The sequence below is a fragment of the Scomber scombrus genome, chromosome 13, assembly GCF_963691925.1.
Source record: "Scomber scombrus chromosome 13, fScoSco1.1, whole genome shotgun sequence".
NCBI classification, from domain to species: domain Eukaryota; kingdom Metazoa; phylum Chordata; class Actinopteri; order Scombriformes; family Scombridae; genus Scomber; species Scomber scombrus.
The window spans coordinates 6,266,801-6,288,343 of NC_084982.1; the positions used below are offsets into that span (position 1 = coordinate 6,266,801).

A 21,543-nucleotide genomic window follows, 5' to 3' on the forward strand; every position below is an offset into this window, starting at 1 on the left:
GTCTCGTCCTGCGAGGTGAGGAAGCTTCGAAAGAGAAAAGGGGAAAGGTATCACACGTGCGTCGCTATCTTTTATATTCCCTGGCGTTATGGATGGACAGCAGGCGTGCCCCGCCTACGTTCGTAGACTGTCAAAAGGGAAACGAAAAGAGATAGCGACCAGCAACCGCCGCCTCTCCCTTTTGAAGCGTCTGTGACGTCAGCGGAAATGGAAGTGACGTCGGGTGTCTCTCAGCAAATGAGAGATGAGAATCCAAGTGGTTCACAGGAGGTTAAGTCCTGGGGGAAGGGTCTGAAGGGGCCCTCTGGTGCCCTATCCTTTGTTTGAGGGGGCAAAGAAAACTCCAATCAGGCTTCCCATGTGCTGATGTCAAGGCCCAACAAGGGGCAGAAGACAGAAAAATATTAATTCTGTGAAACAACAGTCTCTCTCTTCATTCTCACTTTGTCCTCTTCTTCCTCCTCTCATCATGCTTTATTCTTCATATAATATTGTCTCCTTCTTTTCAGTTTAATGAACATATTGTTTGTATTTATTTACTACTACTACTTACAAATACTGTTGTTTTTTTTCTGTTGAGCATGACAGATTATTCTTGACCTTTGACATACAAGTTGACCAAAAAAACACAACCCTCAATGTCCACTTTCTAGCTTGTTCCTCAGTTTTTTACTATATCACGTTCTTCTTTAAACTATGGAGTATAGTGAGTTGTCATAGAGCTCAATTCTAAACTTTCCATCATCCTGAGCTCTTTTGCTGCATCCAAAGTTGAGAATGAAATGTCAAGCTCAACCAGGATGAATGATTTCAAAGTACAAAGTATAATATCAGGGCTTGTAGAATCAGTCAAATCTTTTTAATCCCTTCTTTAAACTTCCTTCTCTTCCTCCTCGTACCAGGTGCAGGACATTGAGGATGCGCAGGACTTGCAGCTCACAGCAGGTCAGGTGGAATTTGACAGAGTCTCTTTCAGCTACGTGTCGGGGTGTGTAGCCAATAACAAATCTGTTTACAGCTGAAAGCCACTTTTCTGTAGTTTGATTCAATTCGATTCGAGAGCATAAACAAAGCCACATAAAAACAATCAAATGAAATAAAGATGTTACAGAAATGTTGAAGAAACCAAGACTTACTCTACAAACCTCACATAAAAATTATATATGAAGACGTATTGATGAATCTTCCAGCCTTGTTACATTTGTAAAGCCATGTAAATACTTGGCTATCTCCCTGGCAATATTTTATATTTATAGCATTACAAATGCATTGGATGAGGCCAAAATAACCACTTCATAGTGAACATATATGGTGTGAACTATCAATTTTCAGACATTACCACCAGAGTTCAGATCCTGTTGATCCTTACTGTTGTCTGATGTGTGTGTGTGTGTGGGTGTGTGTGTGTGTGTGTGTGTGTGTGTGTGTGTGTGTGTGTGTGTGTGTGTGTGTGTGTGTGTGTGTGTGTGTGTGTAGCACTGAGGTTCTCAGAGATGTCAGCTTTACGGTGAAGGCGGGCCAGACAATTGCTCTGGTATGTTTCCCACTGTTTACTACATCTGTGTTCCTATTGTATGTACATTCTTATTTAATACTTAAGTGGATAGTTTTGGTTTTATTTGCTGGTTTGGAGATATCTATGTCTGTGATTTATTAATTAGAACTAATGTGCTTTCTACTAAAGAAATCACCCATATTTAAACTTAACCTGACCACATGGCCACTAGTATGTTGATCTATAATATGGTAGTCTATAGTGTCTGTCAGCCAATCAGAGCCAGTGTACAAGTAGCTCTGAGGATGAAACTGTGGCACTAGAAATCAATTACATTGTGTGTTTTTCCTGACAGTTTTGCCTTTGTGTGTGTGCGTGTGCGTGTGCATGTGTGTGTGTGAGCACAGGTTGGTCCATCTGGATCAGGCAAAAGCTCCATCCTGCGTCTGTTGTTCAGATTCTACGACCCTCAGAGTGGCTGCATCCGCATCGACGATCAGGACATCTCCAGGGTAAACACACAGACACACGCACACACACGCACACACACACGCACACATAGACACACACACACAAAGGCAAAACTTAAATTCATCACAAATCAAGCAACTTTAAGTACCATACGTTTGCTCATTTTTTAACTCATTAACTACAAACTGTGTAAACTGTTACTGCAGACAATTCTTCCAGGTTTGCAGATTAATTTGCCTTCTTTGAGGCAGCCGTTGGCATCAGCTCTTTTCAGCTGACAAAACCAAAAAAGTAGTAAATAGTGTTCAAATAAGATTTAGTATCATAAAGGGTATGCATCACTGCCAAACCAATATTATATTCTGTAGGACTGAATAGAATGAAGATACAGTGTACGTTTGAACATATTACATCATGTACATTGTGGAGTTTTCAAGAATGATCTCAGACTCAAGCACATCTTACACTGGGATTAAACATGTTTATGAGAGAGTGAAAAGGTCAAGACAAACTTGGCAACAGTGTGAAGAAACAAATGAAGATTTTGTGCCAATTTGAAAGTCTATAGTCTCAAAAACTGAGATTGAGTTTGCCAGGCAACTAACATAGACTCTAAGAAGTCACTACTCCCAGCCAAGAAACATTCATAAAAGTAACCGCCCATAAAACCACTAATTGTCATTTTTATACCTAGGTTTTCATTTAATTGATGTGCTTGTAGGTGGATATTATCATCTTTGAACAGAGCCAGGCAAACTTTTTCCCCCTGTTTTCAGTCTTTATGCTAAGCTAAACTAAGATTCATACTTAATTGACAGATATGAGAATAGTGTCAATCCCATCAAACTCCCAAAATGTCAAACTATTCCTTCAAACTCAAAGTACATCTTTCACTTTCTATCTCTTTCATTCAAAAGTCTGTTTCTCATTCTTTCTTTGTATTTATGTCTCTCACTCTTCATTGCCTATCACGCACCTTGTTTTCCACTTACTTTCTCTCTCTCTCTCTCTCTCTCTCTCTCTCTCTCTCTCTCTCTCTCTCTCTCCTTCTCATACACACACAGCTGGGCTGAGTGTGTGAGCTCCAGTCACACTGTGAATAAATCATAGTAAAAGGTTCGTGAATAATGTAGCAACGAGTCCAGACGGCAGATGTGTGTGTGTGGTTGTGTGTGTGTAAAGATAGCCCATTTATTTGTAGTTGAAGTAACTCTGTTTATGATTTGCCAAAAGCCTCAATAAAGACCAAACAACACAGGCAGTTCACAACAGTCACACACACACGGACACCTGTTTTAGTATGACCAACATGCTGTACAGATGAGGAGGCTGGTGATGATTATGAGGATGCTCGTTTATACTGTAATTACACTGCAGGAGGACCATTTAATCAACACACACAAACACACATGTGGTATTTTCTTTAATTAAAGTCAGACTGTTTGTCAATCCTACTTTGTAAACTTCTCCAGGAGGAGGAGGAGCAGGAAGTGGTAAAACTCATTAATGTCCTCTGCTTTTTCTGGAGGCCTCAATTAAGATTCACAAAGCATTTTTTCATGAATTCTCTCTTCATCCACTGACAGTCATGTAGTATCATCATATATTTTATACTGGTAAGATCAGAAATCATTTACTATACAAACTGTAGATAAATTCAATGTTCAGCAGAATGTTTTGACCAAACATGTGTCTCAGAAATTCCTTTTATGTAAATGACTAATTCACAACAGAAAATCAGTTTTGTAACAAAGAAGATATTTAAACTTTTAAATATATAAAATTTAAATATATAATTTTATATTTAACTTTGTTAATAAACTTATCTGGCAAGTGGCAAATTGTTGATATTGAACCCAGCAACAACCACCACACCTTGAGGCTGAAGCCAGTGTGGAAGTACCTTAAAGTGCAATGCCACTGACATCCATTAGATGCTGGCTCCAAAAAAATCCCTGGCTCCAACTGACTCTCATTCAAAAGGCATCAATTTCTCTAAAAATACTATATCTTTATTGTTACTTTATTTTTAAGTAATTTTGGTCTCAATCACTGAATCCAAACCCCCTAGTAAGTGTTCTGGTGGTCATTCTGGAAATAACTGCTCTGTCAACAAGATTCGGAGACTTAGTAGCTTTGATGTCCGATGTGTAGGAGTTGATTGACAGCTGTGATTGATAGTAAGCTCACCTGCTGCTCTCCCCACCACTGTAGTAGCTAATGTTAGCCCAAGTGTGCAGCACTCGGTATCCCCAGTATGTGTGCACTGTTTATCTGAAAGGTCCTGGCTGTGAATGAATAAATGGTGCCAACCATAAGCTTCACCTCTGAGCTTCAAACTGGCACTAATACAAACCATTGGGTGACGTTACCCCTGTGTCCATCTTTATATACAGTCTATGTACTGAATGTATCAGAAAAATGTTCACTGGCAACATATTCCATTTGTCTTCTGACAACATCCACTTGCAGTAACCGAAGCATAATGAAACTTTTGTATTATCATTTTTTTTGCCCTCACAGCACTTGTAATGGTTAGGGACAGATTGTTCTGTTGGGTAAAACTGAAAATGTTAGAAGTGACTTAAAGTACGAGATTTGATTAACATTCAACTGAATCCACGTTCCTTGCCTAATCTTAGCCTTTTACAGCCTAAACCTAATTGATGCGGGGCACACCAGGCTTGACTCATTTAATCAACTGATGTCAGTCTTCAGACAATTGATTGGTCGAACCATGTGTGCTCTTGATTGGTTGGTACAAAAACCTGCAGGCACATGGCCCCTTAGTGGAATAGTTTGGACATGCCTGCCCTACTACTTGCTTGCAGTACATGTATGTAGCACTTTTCAAACTAGAAAAAAACTATCATGAAGTAGCAGGAGTTGGTCCCAAATGCACAACAAAAGAGGAAGCACATACTAGACAATAAAAATAAAGCTGGCAAAGCTGGGAAAAAAACTGAACAAAACCAAAAGATCCAACAAAGACTGAACAGAAAACCAGGGCAAAAACCCAAACTGAACTAATGAGGGAATCGGGACCAGGTGACTGGACAGGGGAACAGGCAAGAAGCTGATTAGCTGGGAAGACACTGGGAGCAGGTCAGAGCTAATGAGGATTGATGTAGGACAGGTGTGGAGTGACATGTGGTGGAAAGTGCAGTCTGGATATTCAGGGGAAAAACCAGGGAAAACTGAAAACCATAACCCCAATAAACAATCCAATAAACCAGCAGAACACACAGGAAACATCACCCAAATATACAACACTTCAACCTCCCCCATCTGCAATAAACAAAACCAAAAAACCCAAAAAACAAAAAGTCCAGAAATCCCAAAACAAAAAAAGTCCAAAAACACAGACAGTCCATGACAAAAACCTTGTCAGGGAAAATAATCCAGGCGGTGATTATGTTTCCCCCTTAAAACATGATTGGCCAAACAAATTATTATGTAAACATAACTGAATTACAAATCTGTTCCAAAGCACACTGTGGTTAAAATATCTCAAACAGCAGAGGATTTCAAAGTTCACCACCGACCATGTTGGAAAACCCCCACTTTTATGTTGAAATTAAAAGTCTCTAAAGATTTAATACAAGATGTTAGATTTTGTAATATTTGTGTATTGCAGCAACGACATATACTAAGAGTCAAAGAGGAGGATAGTATGTTTTGGGGCTGTGGTTATTGCTTGCTTATTGAACCTGAGCTTTACCAAAGCTTTACTTGTTGCTTAGGTTTTTCCATGGGTTGTTCACACTGTCCGCATATTTTGGACCGGATTCTATCTGAAACATGTACTGATGTATTTTAGAAAAGTTTCCATTTTGAGTAAAAAAAACTGAAAAGATGTGAAATCGTACAACTATTGTTTGTTGGGGTGTAACCTCACGAGCTGCCAGGAAGTCTGCTGTGACTCATCTTTCGGAAGCCAACCATCTCTCATCAAGAGCAGATAGAATAGCCTAACTCAGTAGAAGATAAATGAATATAATAATAAATATTCCAGTAAAGCCCCAGAATATTAACATAGACCTGTAAATGTGCATGATTTGCCCCTTTTTAATAGCTACATTATGTCATCATCTGTGAGTTATTAGTTATGGAGAAGGATTATGGAGGTAAAACTGAGAACAGCCACAATGAAATAAACTATTAAATTGCACATTAATTTCTTTTTAACAGCTCAATCACATCTGAGAAGAGGTGAGAGATATTTATGATGAATAAAAAATGAAAGATTTTGGATCAGAAGGTGTTCATAAAGTCTCCCCTTCCTTACGAAGTGAGGAGAGTATGGAGCTCTGGGTTTGATGCCAACTGTTTTTACACAGCATCTGTTTCACATGTTGCCTGTTGTCACTCCATTAAAATCCACCATTCCTTTCATGTTGCACTCTATAAATACTTTTTTAAATGTGTCATGATCAAAGGACTCATTGGCCTGTTTTACACATTGAAACATTGTCCATCTTAACAAGTCATTTAATCTCATCTTCAGTTTTAATTCTGCTCCAAAAATATGCTCAGTATAATGAGATACTGAGAAGTCCAATGCAATTGGATGCAAACATCTTTGCAATATAAGAATATTTGAACATTTTGGGATGAGAAAATTGGAATTTGTATACGCTAACTGTAAAGGTGGAGTCAGCAAGTAATTAGCTTTGCTTAGCATAAAGACTGCAAGCAGGGGGACACAACTAGCCTGACTCTGTCTAAAAAAAAAGTTCCAACAAGTAACTCTTCAAAAAACACAACTTATTATGTAATTATAACAGACAGGTTAATAGATGATTCTTACCAATAATAGTCTCACACCAAATGTATTCTGATGCCCACAGGAGTGTGCAGAATGTAGCATCTTTCTTTTTAGCAGTTTAAAGGACAGGTTTAGATTTTATTAGGGCATCTTAAAGGTGCAGTGTGTAGGATTTAGTGACATCTAGTGGTGAGGTTACAGATTGCAACCAAACGAAAACTACCTCACCCCCCACCCTCACCTTCCATGCATGTAGGAGAACCTACAGTACCTACAGAAAAGTGCGAAAGGCCCTTTCTACAGCCAGTTTGGTTTGTCAATTCTGTGCTACCGTAGAAACACGGCAGGAAAAACATGACATCCTCCATGATAGAGGTACTGAAAAAAAGTTTTCAGGTGATTATACACTAATTAAAAGATGGTTATGAATGTTATATTCAATTTCCGCTGAGTCTGTTTTGCTAAATGCGACTAAATTCTACACAATGCACCTTGAAGACAATAGTCACATGGTCATGTTTACATTGTGAGAGGTATTGCTTACATGCCTTCTCTAGATTAAAAGAGGGGGAATTTCTTCTGCCGATAAGCTATTCATTTGATCCTTTTTCATCGTACATGTGAGTGATGCTGAACTAAAATGTGTCCAGTTTGCTGCTCTCTGTGGACACATCTCAGTCTTTTGGACCTGTGTTTGTTTCCGGACCATTTGTCCTGTATCATTCTGTGTCCATGCATATGGCAGCCACATGTGTTGAAGCCCTGATAAGTCCGGCTCTGCAGGCTAATAACTGGTCACAAACAGCAGGTGTGAGTCAGCAGTTTGTTGTGTAAGGTGTCAGTCAAGTTTGCTTTTTTTAGACATTAAACGAACCAAACAGCCGTTTCAATTTAATATAGTTCCCGTTAAGTCATGCTGATGATCACTTCTCAGAAGTACCTGTTTTTTGTTGTTCTGCGGTCACACACCTTTCCTGTGTGTCATGTTGAATCACTGCTGGATTTAATGCATGCTACAAAGAATAACAGAGGTTAACATGTTGAAAAGAGAGCCAAATTATGAACAGCTCTATTTTTAGAAAAACATATTCAGAATAAAAATCTATTTATGTCATTCATCACTTGTGTAGATGAAAATTGAATTGATAAAGTAAAAAAATTAAAGCATGAGACAGGATGTGTTGGCTTCTTTAATATGGAACAAAAACATTATCTTTCCCTAAACTAAAGTGTTTAAGTAGCAGTGGAGCCCAGTGCTTTCAACATCCAACCACCCACCTCAGCCTGCTCTCAATGAGTTTTGTGCAATATAACAATGTCAAACTGAATGGACTGAGAAAGTTCAGCTGCCACTGAACATAATCCAGGCAGCAATAAACATTCTGGGCAAAGGCAAATTATATATAAACATAAATTTGTAGTAGACAGGGTCGATGAGGACATATCTTAAATACAGCATCATTTTAGAGATTAGACATTAATGGTCATTATTTCTTTCGTGTGAGAACAGCTGTTTCACACAAGTACTTCCTCCTTTTGTTCCCTTTTCAATGAAAAACAATAAAAGGCTCTTTTTTTGTTTTTATCCTACTTTGTTTTCTTTTCCCTCTCCATCTGTCTCTTTCTCTTTTTCTAACATTCGTTGTAAAAGCTCTGTCAGCCCGCCTCAATCAGAAACAGATGCTGTGTTGTTCTTGAGTGGAATAAATACCAAAAGTAAACGTCAAAGATCAAATTAAGAGAAAGTGTGTGATTATCAGCCAAACCAAGCTGGTGCAGGAAATGGAATTTGTATTGTTGTGGCTGAGGAGGAAAGCTTTCTACAGGAAAGGCTGTGAGTCCTGTGCACTGACCAGAGAGTCATTTAAAACCGGAAATTATTTCTGGCGAGATCAAGGGCTAGATTTGCAAAATTCACAAAAGAGTCATTTTTAAAAAGTGGAACGCATTATGATTATTTCATTGATACATGGTTTGGACATTTAAACAATCAGAGCGAGTTGGACCGAGTCCCTTTTGGTCGGCCACATCTGCCTAAATCACACAGTGTGTAACAATTAGGGATTTTGATCTTTTTCCATCTGATGAAGATAATTTAAAACATGTTAGATCGTGACAACTGATGTAACAAGTGTGCAGAGGAGAAAAATATTCTTTAAAAATCTGGCTGATAATAGTGAACTAAAGAAAAACAGCACAGTATCGTGAGTAGTTTTATTATCCAGCTTAAAGTTTGACTTTCACCTCACTGTTGCAATGTTCACTTGCTTCCAACTTTCTCTGCACTGCTGACAGTCTTTGCTGCCCACATTAAGTCTTGTATTTTTCATGCATTTATTCATAATCACAGCTTAACTGAGCTCTGCCAAATTGTTTATTGAAACATGTATTGCTGTTTTCATTTAGTTTAATAAGAATTTTTGTTCTTGAGGGAATAGCCAATAAGATCCCGGTAATCAACCAATGTGAGGAACAGTCATACTCACAGTATGCTTAGAGGTGTGCGATATGGACACAATTAATATTACATCTGTTTGATAATATTCAATTAAACTTTATATTTCACTTCTTAAAAAACAAGCTGCCTGGTCCTGGAAACAATATTAATAAGAGCGAAGGTTCTGAGCTGGAAAAACTCAGAACAATGAGCTGAAAGAATCTGAATTACTCTGTTCATAACTACAAACAGTCTCTTTCACATTATACTTTTGATTCATTGTTAATGTAAAAATATTTATCTGCGCAGCTTTACATCTCTACTTAGTGTCATGATGTTAAACAGCCATGCTAGGCAGGAGTGGTCTGGTCATCATCGAACATAGAGCGACCCACTTTTAAATTTATCACTTTTAACTAGAGCTGCAACAAATTATTATGTATTGATGTGCTGATTATTTTCTAAATTCCTTGTTTTGTCCATAAAATGTCAGCAAAACATGAATGATAAATGTGAGTTATAATTACTTAGGGCACATGGTGATGTCATTTACTGACACAGAAAAGCTTTAAATCCTCCAATCCAGGAAGCTGCAACCAGACAATTTGTAGCATTTTTGTTAAAAAAAAAGAAGAAAAAAGACCATTTTCATTTTTCATTTTTAATCCCTTGGTTTTTTTAGACATTGCCATAGTTTGTTCCTGTTTCCCTGCTTAGAACACATTCACTTATGAAGAAGGCTTGTTGTTTTCTCTTGATTTAAATATTTGATTTAAATCCTTACCTTATTTATTTCAGGCAGAATACAAGATCTGTCTATAACACACAATAAACCACAGCTAAGTAATAAACACGTTGAGTTCCAGAAGCAAAAAGAGGGTAAGTGGGTAATTTCAGATATGTAAAAGCCGAGGAGAGAGAGACAGGGAGACAGGCAGGAATCAGTGTAGGACATGTGTGCCTGTCTGTGACCTCGGGCAGCATGCATTATATAGTATAAGATGACTTAAGTCATGCAACATTTATGTAGACATATACTGTGTGTGAAAGAAAAAGAGCAAGTAGAGATAGAAATTCGTCCTGGTTATGTTTTAATGGTGATCTGCATATTTGACGATCACATATTGTATATTATTAGCGATGAGTGATTTACAAACTACCTATATGAATGGATTTGTAAGAGACAAGCAGCTAATTAGTTTAAAACTAATGTTACTGAAATAAATATCTCCTTCTTTATTTCTTTCTCTGTTTAAGGTGCGTCAGTCTTCTCTGAGGACACACATCGGAGTGGTTCCCCAGGATACCGTTCTCTTCAACGACACCATCGGCAACAACATCCGCTACAGCCGAGTTACGGCCAGCCAAGAGGAGGTGGAGAAAGCTGCCACGGCTGCTGACATACACACCAGGATACTGGAGCTACCTCAGGGTCAGGCTGCGATGTGTGTGTTTCAGTAATGATGATGGTGGTGATAAAGCATCCTGTAACGGGACATTTTGCCAATTTGAATCCTATGATGATGACGATGATAATGATGATGATGATGATAGTGAATGGCATTGTGTCTGACCAGGTTATGAAACGGATGTGGGGGAGCGTGGTCTGAAGCTCAGTGGTGGGGAAAAGCAGAGAGTGGCGATCGCTAGAACCATCCTGAAAGACCCTCAGATCATTCTGCTAGATGAGGTTTGAATATAGAAACACTTACACACATAGTTACAGCACTGATAAACTTATATATTAACAACTCATTCAAGAAGACAAGACACGTGACTGCAATGCAGGTGGCATTGTTCACACACTTGTCTGCAAATTTTTTGTGTATTTGGAGCAGAATCATCCCTTTACGACACCTCGTACTTCTTTAGAACTTGTGATTTTTCACAACGTAAACATGGCAACACAGTTACTATATTGCTAAAGATTCTTTCCAGACATATTTTAAGGCTTCTTGGAATAATAATTTGTGTCTGATTTTTTTTTTTCCACAAAAAAGTTCCATTACCTCACTAAAAATCCTTAAATGGAAAAAGACGTATGTGTACTGGAGGCTTCAAGTTTCCACATCACACTGTAAGTTTCGTAGAGGACCACGACTGGCTCCAATCTAGTTGGGATGTCACAAATCATACTCATAGGTAGACACAATAAACTCAGATTTAAAGTGGGCACAGAGACAAGAGCCTTCTAGTGTCAAACTCTGCACATACATCATTCTGAGCAGTGAAACTCAAACAAGTGAAGGAAGAAAAATCGAAATACAGTTTTGAACAAAGGGTAAGTTTAACGTTTAGATCACAACATAAAAAGCTACTGTAAAGGCACCACATAGATGTAAGTATTTGTGTACAGGCCTTTTCTTTTTACTCTTACTCAGTTCAACACAGAAAACAAGAGGAAAGACAAACAGTAGCATTGCAACACTTTGTTTCAACCCACTAATTGGCTGCTGTTTATCAAGTACAATCCAACGAAGCTCGGTTTCATAAATTTAAAGAGGCAAAATTTAAAAATGGGGGTACAGTTGGTAACATCAATGCGACATCTGTTGTGGGTCTGTATAGGATGCTTTTAGGGGCAGTGTTGGATGTAGGTCGATCATGTTTTAGCAGTGCTCAGAGCTCAACACATAATCACTGTAGTTCAAAACAGAGGAAAATAGACTTACAATGTTAAACTTGCTTCGGATTGCGGTTACGTGTGTGTAATATGGATAAAACGCAAACCAAATTAAATTAGAGGCATATGTGTTCCATGAGATGAATGACTGAAAAACATGGCTGGAACACTTTCTATGTAGACATGACGTAAATTGTAACAAAGTGATTTGATCTTTGACTATTGTAGCTAGTTTGGATCTTGGTTCATCTTGCCCCCTGGACGAGGATGCCTACATTTGAAAACAAGCTCACCTAGTCTATGTCAGAATGATTGATACCCCTCACTACAAGAGCAGAAAAAGTGTCTGTGTCCCATTGTAGACACAACATACATTTTGCTGCTGCTCTCCACATAGGTGTTTACATTGAAACAAATGGTATTTTATTTGATTATACACCACTAACACGTTGTTTGGTCCACCAGGCCACTTCCTCACTGGACACACAGACTGAGAGGAACATCCAGGCTTCACTGGCCAAGGTCTGCACCAACAGGACGACTATAGTGGTCGCACACAGGTGACATTACTACCAAGCTGTTTCTCACTGGAAAGGAAGCTGTTTGTGTCCTTTCCTTAAGCTTCTTGATAAGATCTCTTGTTTTACGTGTACAGTACTGTTTCTGAGGGTTTCGGCCAAAACCTGAAACCCGAACACTGAGTGCAAACAGTGTGACAAAATTAAGTTACAATTGGGGCTTTAAATGCAGTTAAGTAAAATGCATTGGAACAAGGTTGCACAACCAGTGTTTAGAAAGCAACACAACCAAAATTAGATTTATTTAGAGATCAAAACTTAACTTTGCAGCACATCTGCTTCATCCATGAGGGAATAAAATAATGCTCCCCGTCGTAGTGTATTGTTTGCATAATGGTTCGGCCCACCAGTCATTCCTGGTTCAGTCAGGTGAAGCTTGAGTATCTCTATCCTAAGTCTTATTTTCCCTGCTTCTCTCTGTATGTGTGCCAGTTCAAAGCGAAAACACAGTCCAACATTGTATTGGATATGACTCCATTTTTTTGGACACGAGCGTATAAACACACTCTTTCTTCGTCTGTTACAATGTGATTACAGTAGCGATGGTAATACAGGGCTGAACTAAAAAGAAAACCCAAACGCCAGTAAAAGAGATGAAAGGAAAGGAGGGTTGTGGTGAAAGGAAAACAGGATTACAGCAAACACAAAGAGAGGGATGGAGAGATTAAATGAAAAGCTGATCGGAGGACATGAGACGAAGCGAGATGACAGGTCAACAAAAGTAAAAGAAACAGATGTCTGGTTATTCAGCAGTCGGAGTGATATTGGAAAAGACTTGAAAGGCTCTGACACTCGCAGACATTAAAATACGTCAGGAGTGAAGCAGCTTATGGTGTTGACTCCTGCTACACTACATGAGCCCATTTTGCATCACTTCCTCTGTGGTCATAGAGATTAATGGTCCAGTAGATTATTTGATCTTGTTTTATGTCTAACCTTATTAAATCATGGTTTCATCACAACATTAGTAGATCATATGTTTGATTCCACTAGAAGCGTACGTCATGTTTTCTTCTATGTAGCAACATTTGGATATACTTCTTGTTGTTCTGAGATCATTGTCCTCTTAGTTACGCTGTATTGTCTGTTTCATATTATTGGACCTACTGGCATTTGGAAAATAAACATTAAAACCTTGTATTTGACCACAAACCAACAAAAACACAATGACAATTCAGCACAAAAATGAAGCGATAATAAGCCAAAACACAGTCGGAAGTTTCCTTAAAACTCTATGTAAACTAATATTAACTTTCTTGCTACAAGATTAATGAAAAATCCATACTTTCATGAGTGCACAGTCAATATGATGCTGCAGCTAGCACCTGGTTAGATTAGCTTAGCATAAAGACTAAAAGCAGGGGGAAACAGCTAGCCTGGCTCTGTCCAGAGGTGACTAAATCTGCCTAGCAACATCTCTAAAGCTCTTTAATGAACACATTTTATCTCGCCTGATTCATCCATACAAAACTGAAGAGTAAAAATATCAATTTGCAGTGTCACCTGTGGGACTATTTCTTGGAAGGGTGCAATGACTTCCTGTTTTAGCTTGTTGAATTTGATTTCCTTTTTTTCTTCTGTGTTTTGAACCAGAAGTGTAGCTAATAAGATAGATGACCACTAATGGCAACTACTGTATATAACCAAGTAAAACTTATGAAAGTAATTATGTCAATTTGTGTTATGTTTCAATTAATTAATGATCTGTTTCTCCCTGAAAATGATCCGACCAGGCGAGCTTTCAGTATTCTAGCAGATGTTTTGTCATGTGTACTCTACTTTCTAGATAAGACCTTATATTGACTGGCAGTCTTTGTATAAGTTGATCCACTGGCTTCTTAATCTTTCAGTAGCAACACCAGATGGAGTCTGGTCATAGGATCAGGACTGTTTATTGACTCAATCCGTCTGCCTTCAATTAAATTAAAACACACACACAATCACTAGACACAGGTCACTGTTTGAACTTTAAAGGGTGAGCTAAAATCTCCTTTTCATCAAGTTTGCCTATTGGATGGAAGGATTTTTATTTTGGTAGCTACCTGGTCATATAATCCAGCCATATGAGCACTTCACCTTGTTACTCACAGTCTGGGTGGTAGTGTAATGTGGTTTTAAGGAAGGTTATGTGAGGGACTGGGAATAGTTTCTTGCAGGAGTCTTGTTTTCAGTTTGAGGTTGCCAGGCAATCAGCTGAGACTTAAGGAAGTTGTTGTGTCCAGCCAAGAAATAGTCCCACACGTAGGCTAACTGGTTAGGTTCAGAGTCACACTGAATTAACAAAAAAAACAAAACAGGAGTTTCAAGCTAAAATCATATTGAATAATAGGGTTGCTCATTCATTGAACAGTTTTGGTGATATCATCCCTCATCCTCAGCACTACTTTGTAACATGATATTACAGGTTAATTAGCAGACTGTTACTGTGTTGTCACAATGATTGTCCTGATTAAAATTAGACACCTGAGATGGAGGCAGCTCAAACGCCAAGCTGTTCTTCTCTCTGAGAAACGTGAATAAACATATTTCAATCAATAAGCTATTCTTTTGCACATAAATTCATACTTGTAAACAAACACCTGGGTCATATGTGTCTGGTTATACTGTCTGGTTACCAGAAATGAATAGGCACCTGCTAGCCAATCAGCATTGAGAATTGTCAATGGCCATGAAATAAATTATATATTATATCCAGAATTATCTAAAAATAAAAATTACGTGTTTAAATTATTTACTTAACTTTGCAGGGTGTTTCACATCAAGACTCTATTGAACTTATGTGTACTTCACCCATTTCTTAGTTTCTTCTTGTTTTTATCTCTTAACTTCCAGTTGCTATTGCTCACCATAGTAAATACAAGAAATAAATTGTGGTCCTGATCAGTTGACACAGTCTAATATAAAGCTCAATTCTAAAAGTTGAAAACACATGTCCAAATTTTTGAAGACATCATGTGGGCTGACTCCACCACATCAACCACATATATCAGATTAAAGACCCAATCTTCAGCGGATAATTAAGTTCAGCATTGACTAGACAACTTCTGATCTTGCTTCCCAGCTGACATATTAATATGTAAAATAAAGCACAGGCATCGTGTGCTAATAGAACTAGGATTACAATATCGTAAACTTCATCCAACTATGTTTTCATTTATTCAATCTGGACAAAATCTATAAAAAATGAGTTATTGAGAAAAAATCCAGCTCCTCTGTTTACTTTTATTCCTGTGTTGGGACAGAAACCTCAACTGAACATTATTTCTTCAGTATTATAGTATTTTACTGAGACTGAGTTTCTGTCATAAAGATTTATATCTAGCCAGGAGGGATGGTTGACCTGAGTTATTTTATCCTCCACTGCTTCCCAACTAAGATGAAAATAGACTGTATACGATTTATCCTGAACCTCACCTTAAAAAACAGGACATGAACTATAAATCCTGAGTATACCGCCTGCTTATAAACATACTCCATTTTCTCCTCTTGCTGAAAAGCCTGAATGAGCGGAGAAAAAAACCTTTTGACATCTGCAGTCTCCGGGGAGAGATATTTCTACCTGTGACCGAGGTTTTCTATCAAATATTGAAGGTGGGCCATCCAAAGATAGCCGTGATGACATTAAAGCAGAGTGGTGGCTCAACTGAAGCTTAAAGTGACATCCAGCAGTTTGGAGAAGCATGACCATGAGCTCTATTGCCTAGGAGAACCACTTCTTTGCAAAAACATTTATCACAAATATAAAGAAAAACACTATGAATCACACATCTGCTGAAAACGTCCATCTGTGCATTTTACACAACACTTCTGAAATTATTTTCCGATCCCCTACTGGGTCAGATCACAAGGTCGAGTCCGGAGCTGAGAGCCATTTAGATCGTTGAGTGGGGCTTTAATCAGACTCTCATCAGAGGCCGGTCATAAATATTTCATAATTTACAGACAAGTTCATACAGAGTTCTCCCAGACCGACCCACTCAGCTGTGCGTGTGCTTGTGTGTATGTGTGAGCATCATTTTGCTGCGCGTATGTGACATAACTGATGTATGTGTGTGTTTGTGTGTTTCTGTTAGCGATTACGGGAGGAATGACTTCAGTTTTATAAGACAGCTGAACATATGCAACATCCAACCGCACATTTTGACTCCCTCCCACTTGCCCTTTTCTATGTGTTTCTCTCTCTTTACCCATTTCCTTATCTTATCCCCCTCTTCCCCAACCTCTGCTTTTACCGTCTCTACAGTCTACCTCTCTCTGTCTTTCCAAAGCTTTGAGAAGACTCTGATTGGTCAAACTCCTGCTACACTTCATTCTCGTGTTTAAATAATATTTTATTCAGACTAGCTTCTTTAAGCTGCAGTAAAGAGAAAATTGTGAAAAGAACAAACAGACTGAAAATGAAATACTAATCTCCATCCTGCTGTTGCATGTTGTAACACACCACCCTGCCAAGTTGTAAATCGGTTGTGTTGTATTAAGAGTATGATAAAAAATCATAAGTTATCTATGGTGTGTTTAAGGTTTGGTGCGAAACTTCCCCCCAAAAACTGACTTGGTGGGTTCATTCATTAGGTAATTTCAGCACCATCTCAAATATACAAAGTAATTATATATATATATATATAATTACTTTGTATATATAATTACTTTGTATATTTGAGATGGTGCTGAAACCAATCCCTAATGAATAGATTTTACATATACATATATATATATATATATATATATATGGTTATATAAAAAGTACTATAGTAATATAAAACAGGAAATGAGAACTGAAGAGGAGCATGTTGGTATTTTTGCAGGTTGTCCACTATTGTAGAGGCGGACCAAATCCTGGTAGTTCTCAACGGACAGATCGCAGAGAGAGGAAGGTAACCTATATGTGTGTGTGCACGGTTTTTGTGTGTGTGTGCTTGTGTGACACACCTGAATGACCGTGTGTGTCCTAAGTGCTTGCAAATTTTGTTATCTGTAGATCAAAACTTCTATGTGTGTGTGTGTGTGTGTGTGTGTGTGTGTGTGTGTGTGTGTGTGTGTGTGTGTTTGTGTGTGACCCCTTAAACCCCCCTAGTATCTCTCTCAGCCCCAGAGGCTGATGGACCAAACTAGCACACACACACACACACACACACACACACACACACACACATACACACACACACACACGTACACAAACATACACACTGGAGCTGCCACTTAACTGCTGATGCGTACAATCCTTTGATATAAGAGATGAGTAGGAAGACTTCCTTTCTCACTCACTGAGGTCTCACACAGACACACACACACACACACACACACACACACACACACACACACAGGCATATGTGTATATTTCTTATCACATGTATGTCCTTCAGAGTCATACTCAGTTTGAACATTGATTAACATAGGTCATTCAGCATTGTTCATAATAACACTGAGGCATCAATAAAAACATGAGGCGGTCACAATGGATGCAGGTGTCTCTTTAGGGACTTCGTTTATCCCTGCAGGCGTGTGTGTGTAGGGTGGGGGTCGGGGGTGGCACCATCTTAAAACGATTCATCTTTTGATTGACACTGTGATGTAAACATAAGACAGGCCCATTTAACCTCCGGTGTCAGAATACACACAATTGCTGCCTCGTAGTGTGGGAGCGTATCATGACACAGGAAGAGGCTGCATCCAATCCTCAGGCTGTCCCTGTGCTTTACCAAGACTATCCACACCAAGCCAGATAATTATAAACGTCTTGTTTACATGCGAGAACAAATACTCTTTTAGTAATAGGGTTAGGGTTAGGGTTCTGCTTCTTCATCCTCTTTTGAGCCAGACCTCTGCTGAGTCTCAGCTAGTTAAACCTCCCTTGAATCCCTCTCCTACTCTTGTCATTATTTTATAATCATGAAGTTTTCCAGCAAAATAAACATTAAACTGTGATTGTCTATATTGACTTTTAATATGAGTGATCACAGAGAAAAAGGAGACAGAAACATTTTAATTCTAATGTCACACACTTTAATGACTAGGTAGGTTTTTACATCATTGTTCTCCAGAATCTGTGCTTGCATTTTGAGATTTTATGACTTCTAGAGACCACTTTCAAAAAGCTCAGTTTTGAGAGAACCACCAGCTTACTGTGGGCGGACAAGGCCAGAAAAAACATGCATTTTCAAATTGAGCTGGCTTAGTGTGGAGGTATACAGCCCCTGAGGTCACACATGAGCCTCAACCTAATTTTCTTTCCTCAGATTGACCTGTCAACCTCCCCTCTCACTTTTTCCACCTGCGTTTCTCAAGTCCCTTCCTCTTCTCTGTCCCCTCTCTGCTATCCTGCTAGTCTCCATTTGTTTCTTCCATCAGTTCTCTGTATCCTCTATTTCTGACCCTCTCTCTCTTTCTCTCTGTCTTTCTCTCGCTCTCTCTCTCTCTGTCTTTCCGTCTGGCAGTCCAGACAGTAACAGACATGTGGTTTTATTAATTCATAGTAAAGTTGGTTGAAGTCTGCATCAAGATTTTAAATAGCTCAACTTTAGTTTTTAAAGCAGCTTCCGTGTCACAAGACATTATGAGTGACACCGGACTCACCTTCTCCTCCAACTGCTCTGATTTTCTGTTTCTGGTTTTTTAAATGATTAGATTTGTCCATGACAATATAAACAGAGATTGGACATGTCCTGTTGTCCATATGTAAAGGTGCTGCTGGTCAAATTTTGACTAAAACATTTTCAGTACTTGTATGGTGTACATATGGGTTTGTACAAACAAGTCTGGAGCATGGCTGTTTTACACAGATTCTCTTAAGGTGTGTTCAAATCAAATAAAGCACAATATCATAAAAAGTCAAAGAAAAGATTAATGAATTATTTGGGGAAATTAAATGTTTGCTTAATGGCTCAGCTGGGAAGCAAAATCAGAGAGTCACATAATAGTTAAGCCAGTGTTATGCTAAAAAAATAGAAGATCTAGTTCATATGATGGATTGTGCGACCGCATTGATGGGCGAAAGTGTTTATAACTGTTAAGAACGGTCACACTTGAAGGCGGAGTGACGAGCTGGCTATGATAGAAGGATGAGACACATTTTCTCTCCTAGAGGGAATTCCAAGTTTTTGCATTTGGTTTCTAAACACAAATGTGACAGAAATAGTTTTGCAAGAAATAGTAAAAAGAGAACATGGGAGAGAGTTTCAGACCAGGCTTACTTTGTCACCTCTGCACGCCCTAATGTCGAATTCACACTGTGTTGGAGGGATGGGAGGGTTTGGAAAGATACCCATGTTATGGACTTTTGAGCTTTCATATCATCTGACGACTCAGGAACTATAATATGATGACTGATTTCATTTTATGAAGGTTTAAAATGTGATGCGTTGACAAAACGACGTTATACCCATGACATTTGGGTTTAATGACAGACTTTGGCTGACATGAGGTGTCAATGTTTGCTTGGTTTTAAGACACTTCCATATAGTGCCAAGTGCCAAATCCTAATTTCACACTCATAATTCCAACTTGGAGGTTGATATAAACGCTATATACAAGTAGGATACTTGTAATAATAGTAACTCTGATATGGCATGAATGCAGCATAATGTCAGTTTGTCTACTTAGGAAACTTAAGTGGTCAAACGTGCCCCAAGTTCCCCTCATAGAAAGGTGTGAAGGGTGGTGGTTTCTGAAGCTGTTCAACCATCCAATAAGCAGGTCTGATGGATGATACTTGCGCCTTTAAAAAAAAAAAAAGATGTTGTTTTGGTTTCCTATTATCATCATCACCTTTTCTCATCTTTCTTTCCTCTTATAACTGCTTCTGTTCAGGCATGAGGAGCTGCTGGTCCAGGGAGGTCTGTATGCAGCCATGTGGATGAAACAGCAGAAAGGTCTCGACACACAAACAGAAACGCAGATCCAAAATCAGACTCCAGACACTTGACTTAAACACGTACAGTAAATAAAACATTGACACTGTGAGCTGCTCTCACCATCCAAACCTGTTAGACGTGTCACTGAGGCTATGAACCAAGTAGCCACAGTAGAAACATTTAACAGCAATAATAAAACATTTTGTGATGTTATAACTTTATTTTGTACTGTTTTATCACTCTGTCATGAACTCTGAATTGTTTATGTTTGAGATTGTGCTCTTCACGTAAAAATGACTCAACTGTCTATGATAGGGGTCGGCAACCTTAGCCACACGTGCTACGGTTAGCACACTACAGCGTAGTCATTGGCACACTGGCAAAAGCAGTACACTCACAGCAGCATTTAAAATCACCCGTTAACCATGGTACCTGCTTTATGCGTGACCTGTCTTCTTTAGTTTGACTGACAGCGTGCCCTCCTGACCACATTTCCCACAGCACCTTGCAGCCGCTAGCTAAGAAAGCTAAAGTTAGGGCATTCCAGCCCTCATGGACATAAGAGGTTGGACCGTGCTGTGTGCATTTTGTTTTGAGAGTGTTGTGTGCTGAACATCAAGTGTTAAGGCCGATCCACACTGAGAACGATAACTATAACAACAACTATAACGATGTGAGCGTCGAGACTTATGAAAGTTAACGTCCTGTAAACAGCGGTGTCAAGCATGTGCTGCGCACTCCAGCTGTGCCTGCAGCTAATTAGTGATGAACTGTTCCTGCTGTACGATGTACGGAGAAATAAAAAGAAGAAAACTAGAAGAGTTCACAGGCAGGTGGTGATTCAGTGTGTTGAACAGATGTATTTCAGACACTAGTTGCTGTGATGTTTCAGTATTTACAGACCAATTGACCCGCAGCACATGTTGAAGCGCGGTGTGTAAAAGTGCACCACTGCAGCAGTTACACACGTTGTGAGCACAGATCCGCTTACAAAGATCTGCTAACATTGTTGTTTTTTTCGCCTCTGGGTGTCATCCTGCTCCAGTATACAGTGCGTCAGTGAGTGGTGAGAGAGGAGCAAAGCTGCATTAAAATAAATAAACACATCAGTCAGCTTCCAAAATTAAAATGTTGATGTTGATGTTTCATGTAGATGTCAGCATTCTGATATAAAATACATTTTTTGTTTCTGTTTCGAAATTAGTTGCCAATGCAATATGTTTTAAATGAGTTACTGAAAGCAATGTTTTGAAAATGGGATCCATACATAATTCATAAGGCCTTGTTGTAAATAACGGGAAAATATCTTGTATGTTCTTCC

At 38.8% G+C, this 21,543-nt stretch overlaps 1 protein-coding gene across 1 annotated transcript in view; it reads left to right on the forward strand.

The window, feature by feature from the left end:
• Positions 1 to 20,293, forward strand: part of abcb6b (ATP-binding cassette, sub-family B (MDR/TAP), member 6b) — a 33,472-nt gene extending 13,179 nt beyond the window's left edge. The window contains exons 12-19 of the mRNA XM_062432250.1: positions 903 to 988; positions 1,477 to 1,534; positions 1,903 to 2,007; positions 10,429 to 10,603; positions 10,749 to 10,861; positions 12,260 to 12,354; positions 17,178 to 17,246; positions 20,179 to 20,293. Coding sequence (XP_062288234.1) covers positions 903 to 988; positions 1,477 to 1,534; positions 1,903 to 2,007; positions 10,429 to 10,603; positions 10,749 to 10,861; positions 12,260 to 12,354; positions 17,178 to 17,246; positions 20,179 to 20,293 — 816 coding nt within the window. The remainder of the gene's footprint in view (positions 1 to 902; positions 989 to 1,476; positions 1,535 to 1,902; positions 2,008 to 10,428; positions 10,604 to 10,748; positions 10,862 to 12,259; positions 12,355 to 17,177; positions 17,247 to 20,178) is intronic.
• The last annotated feature ends 1,250 nt before the right edge of the window (positions 20,294 to 21,543 follow it).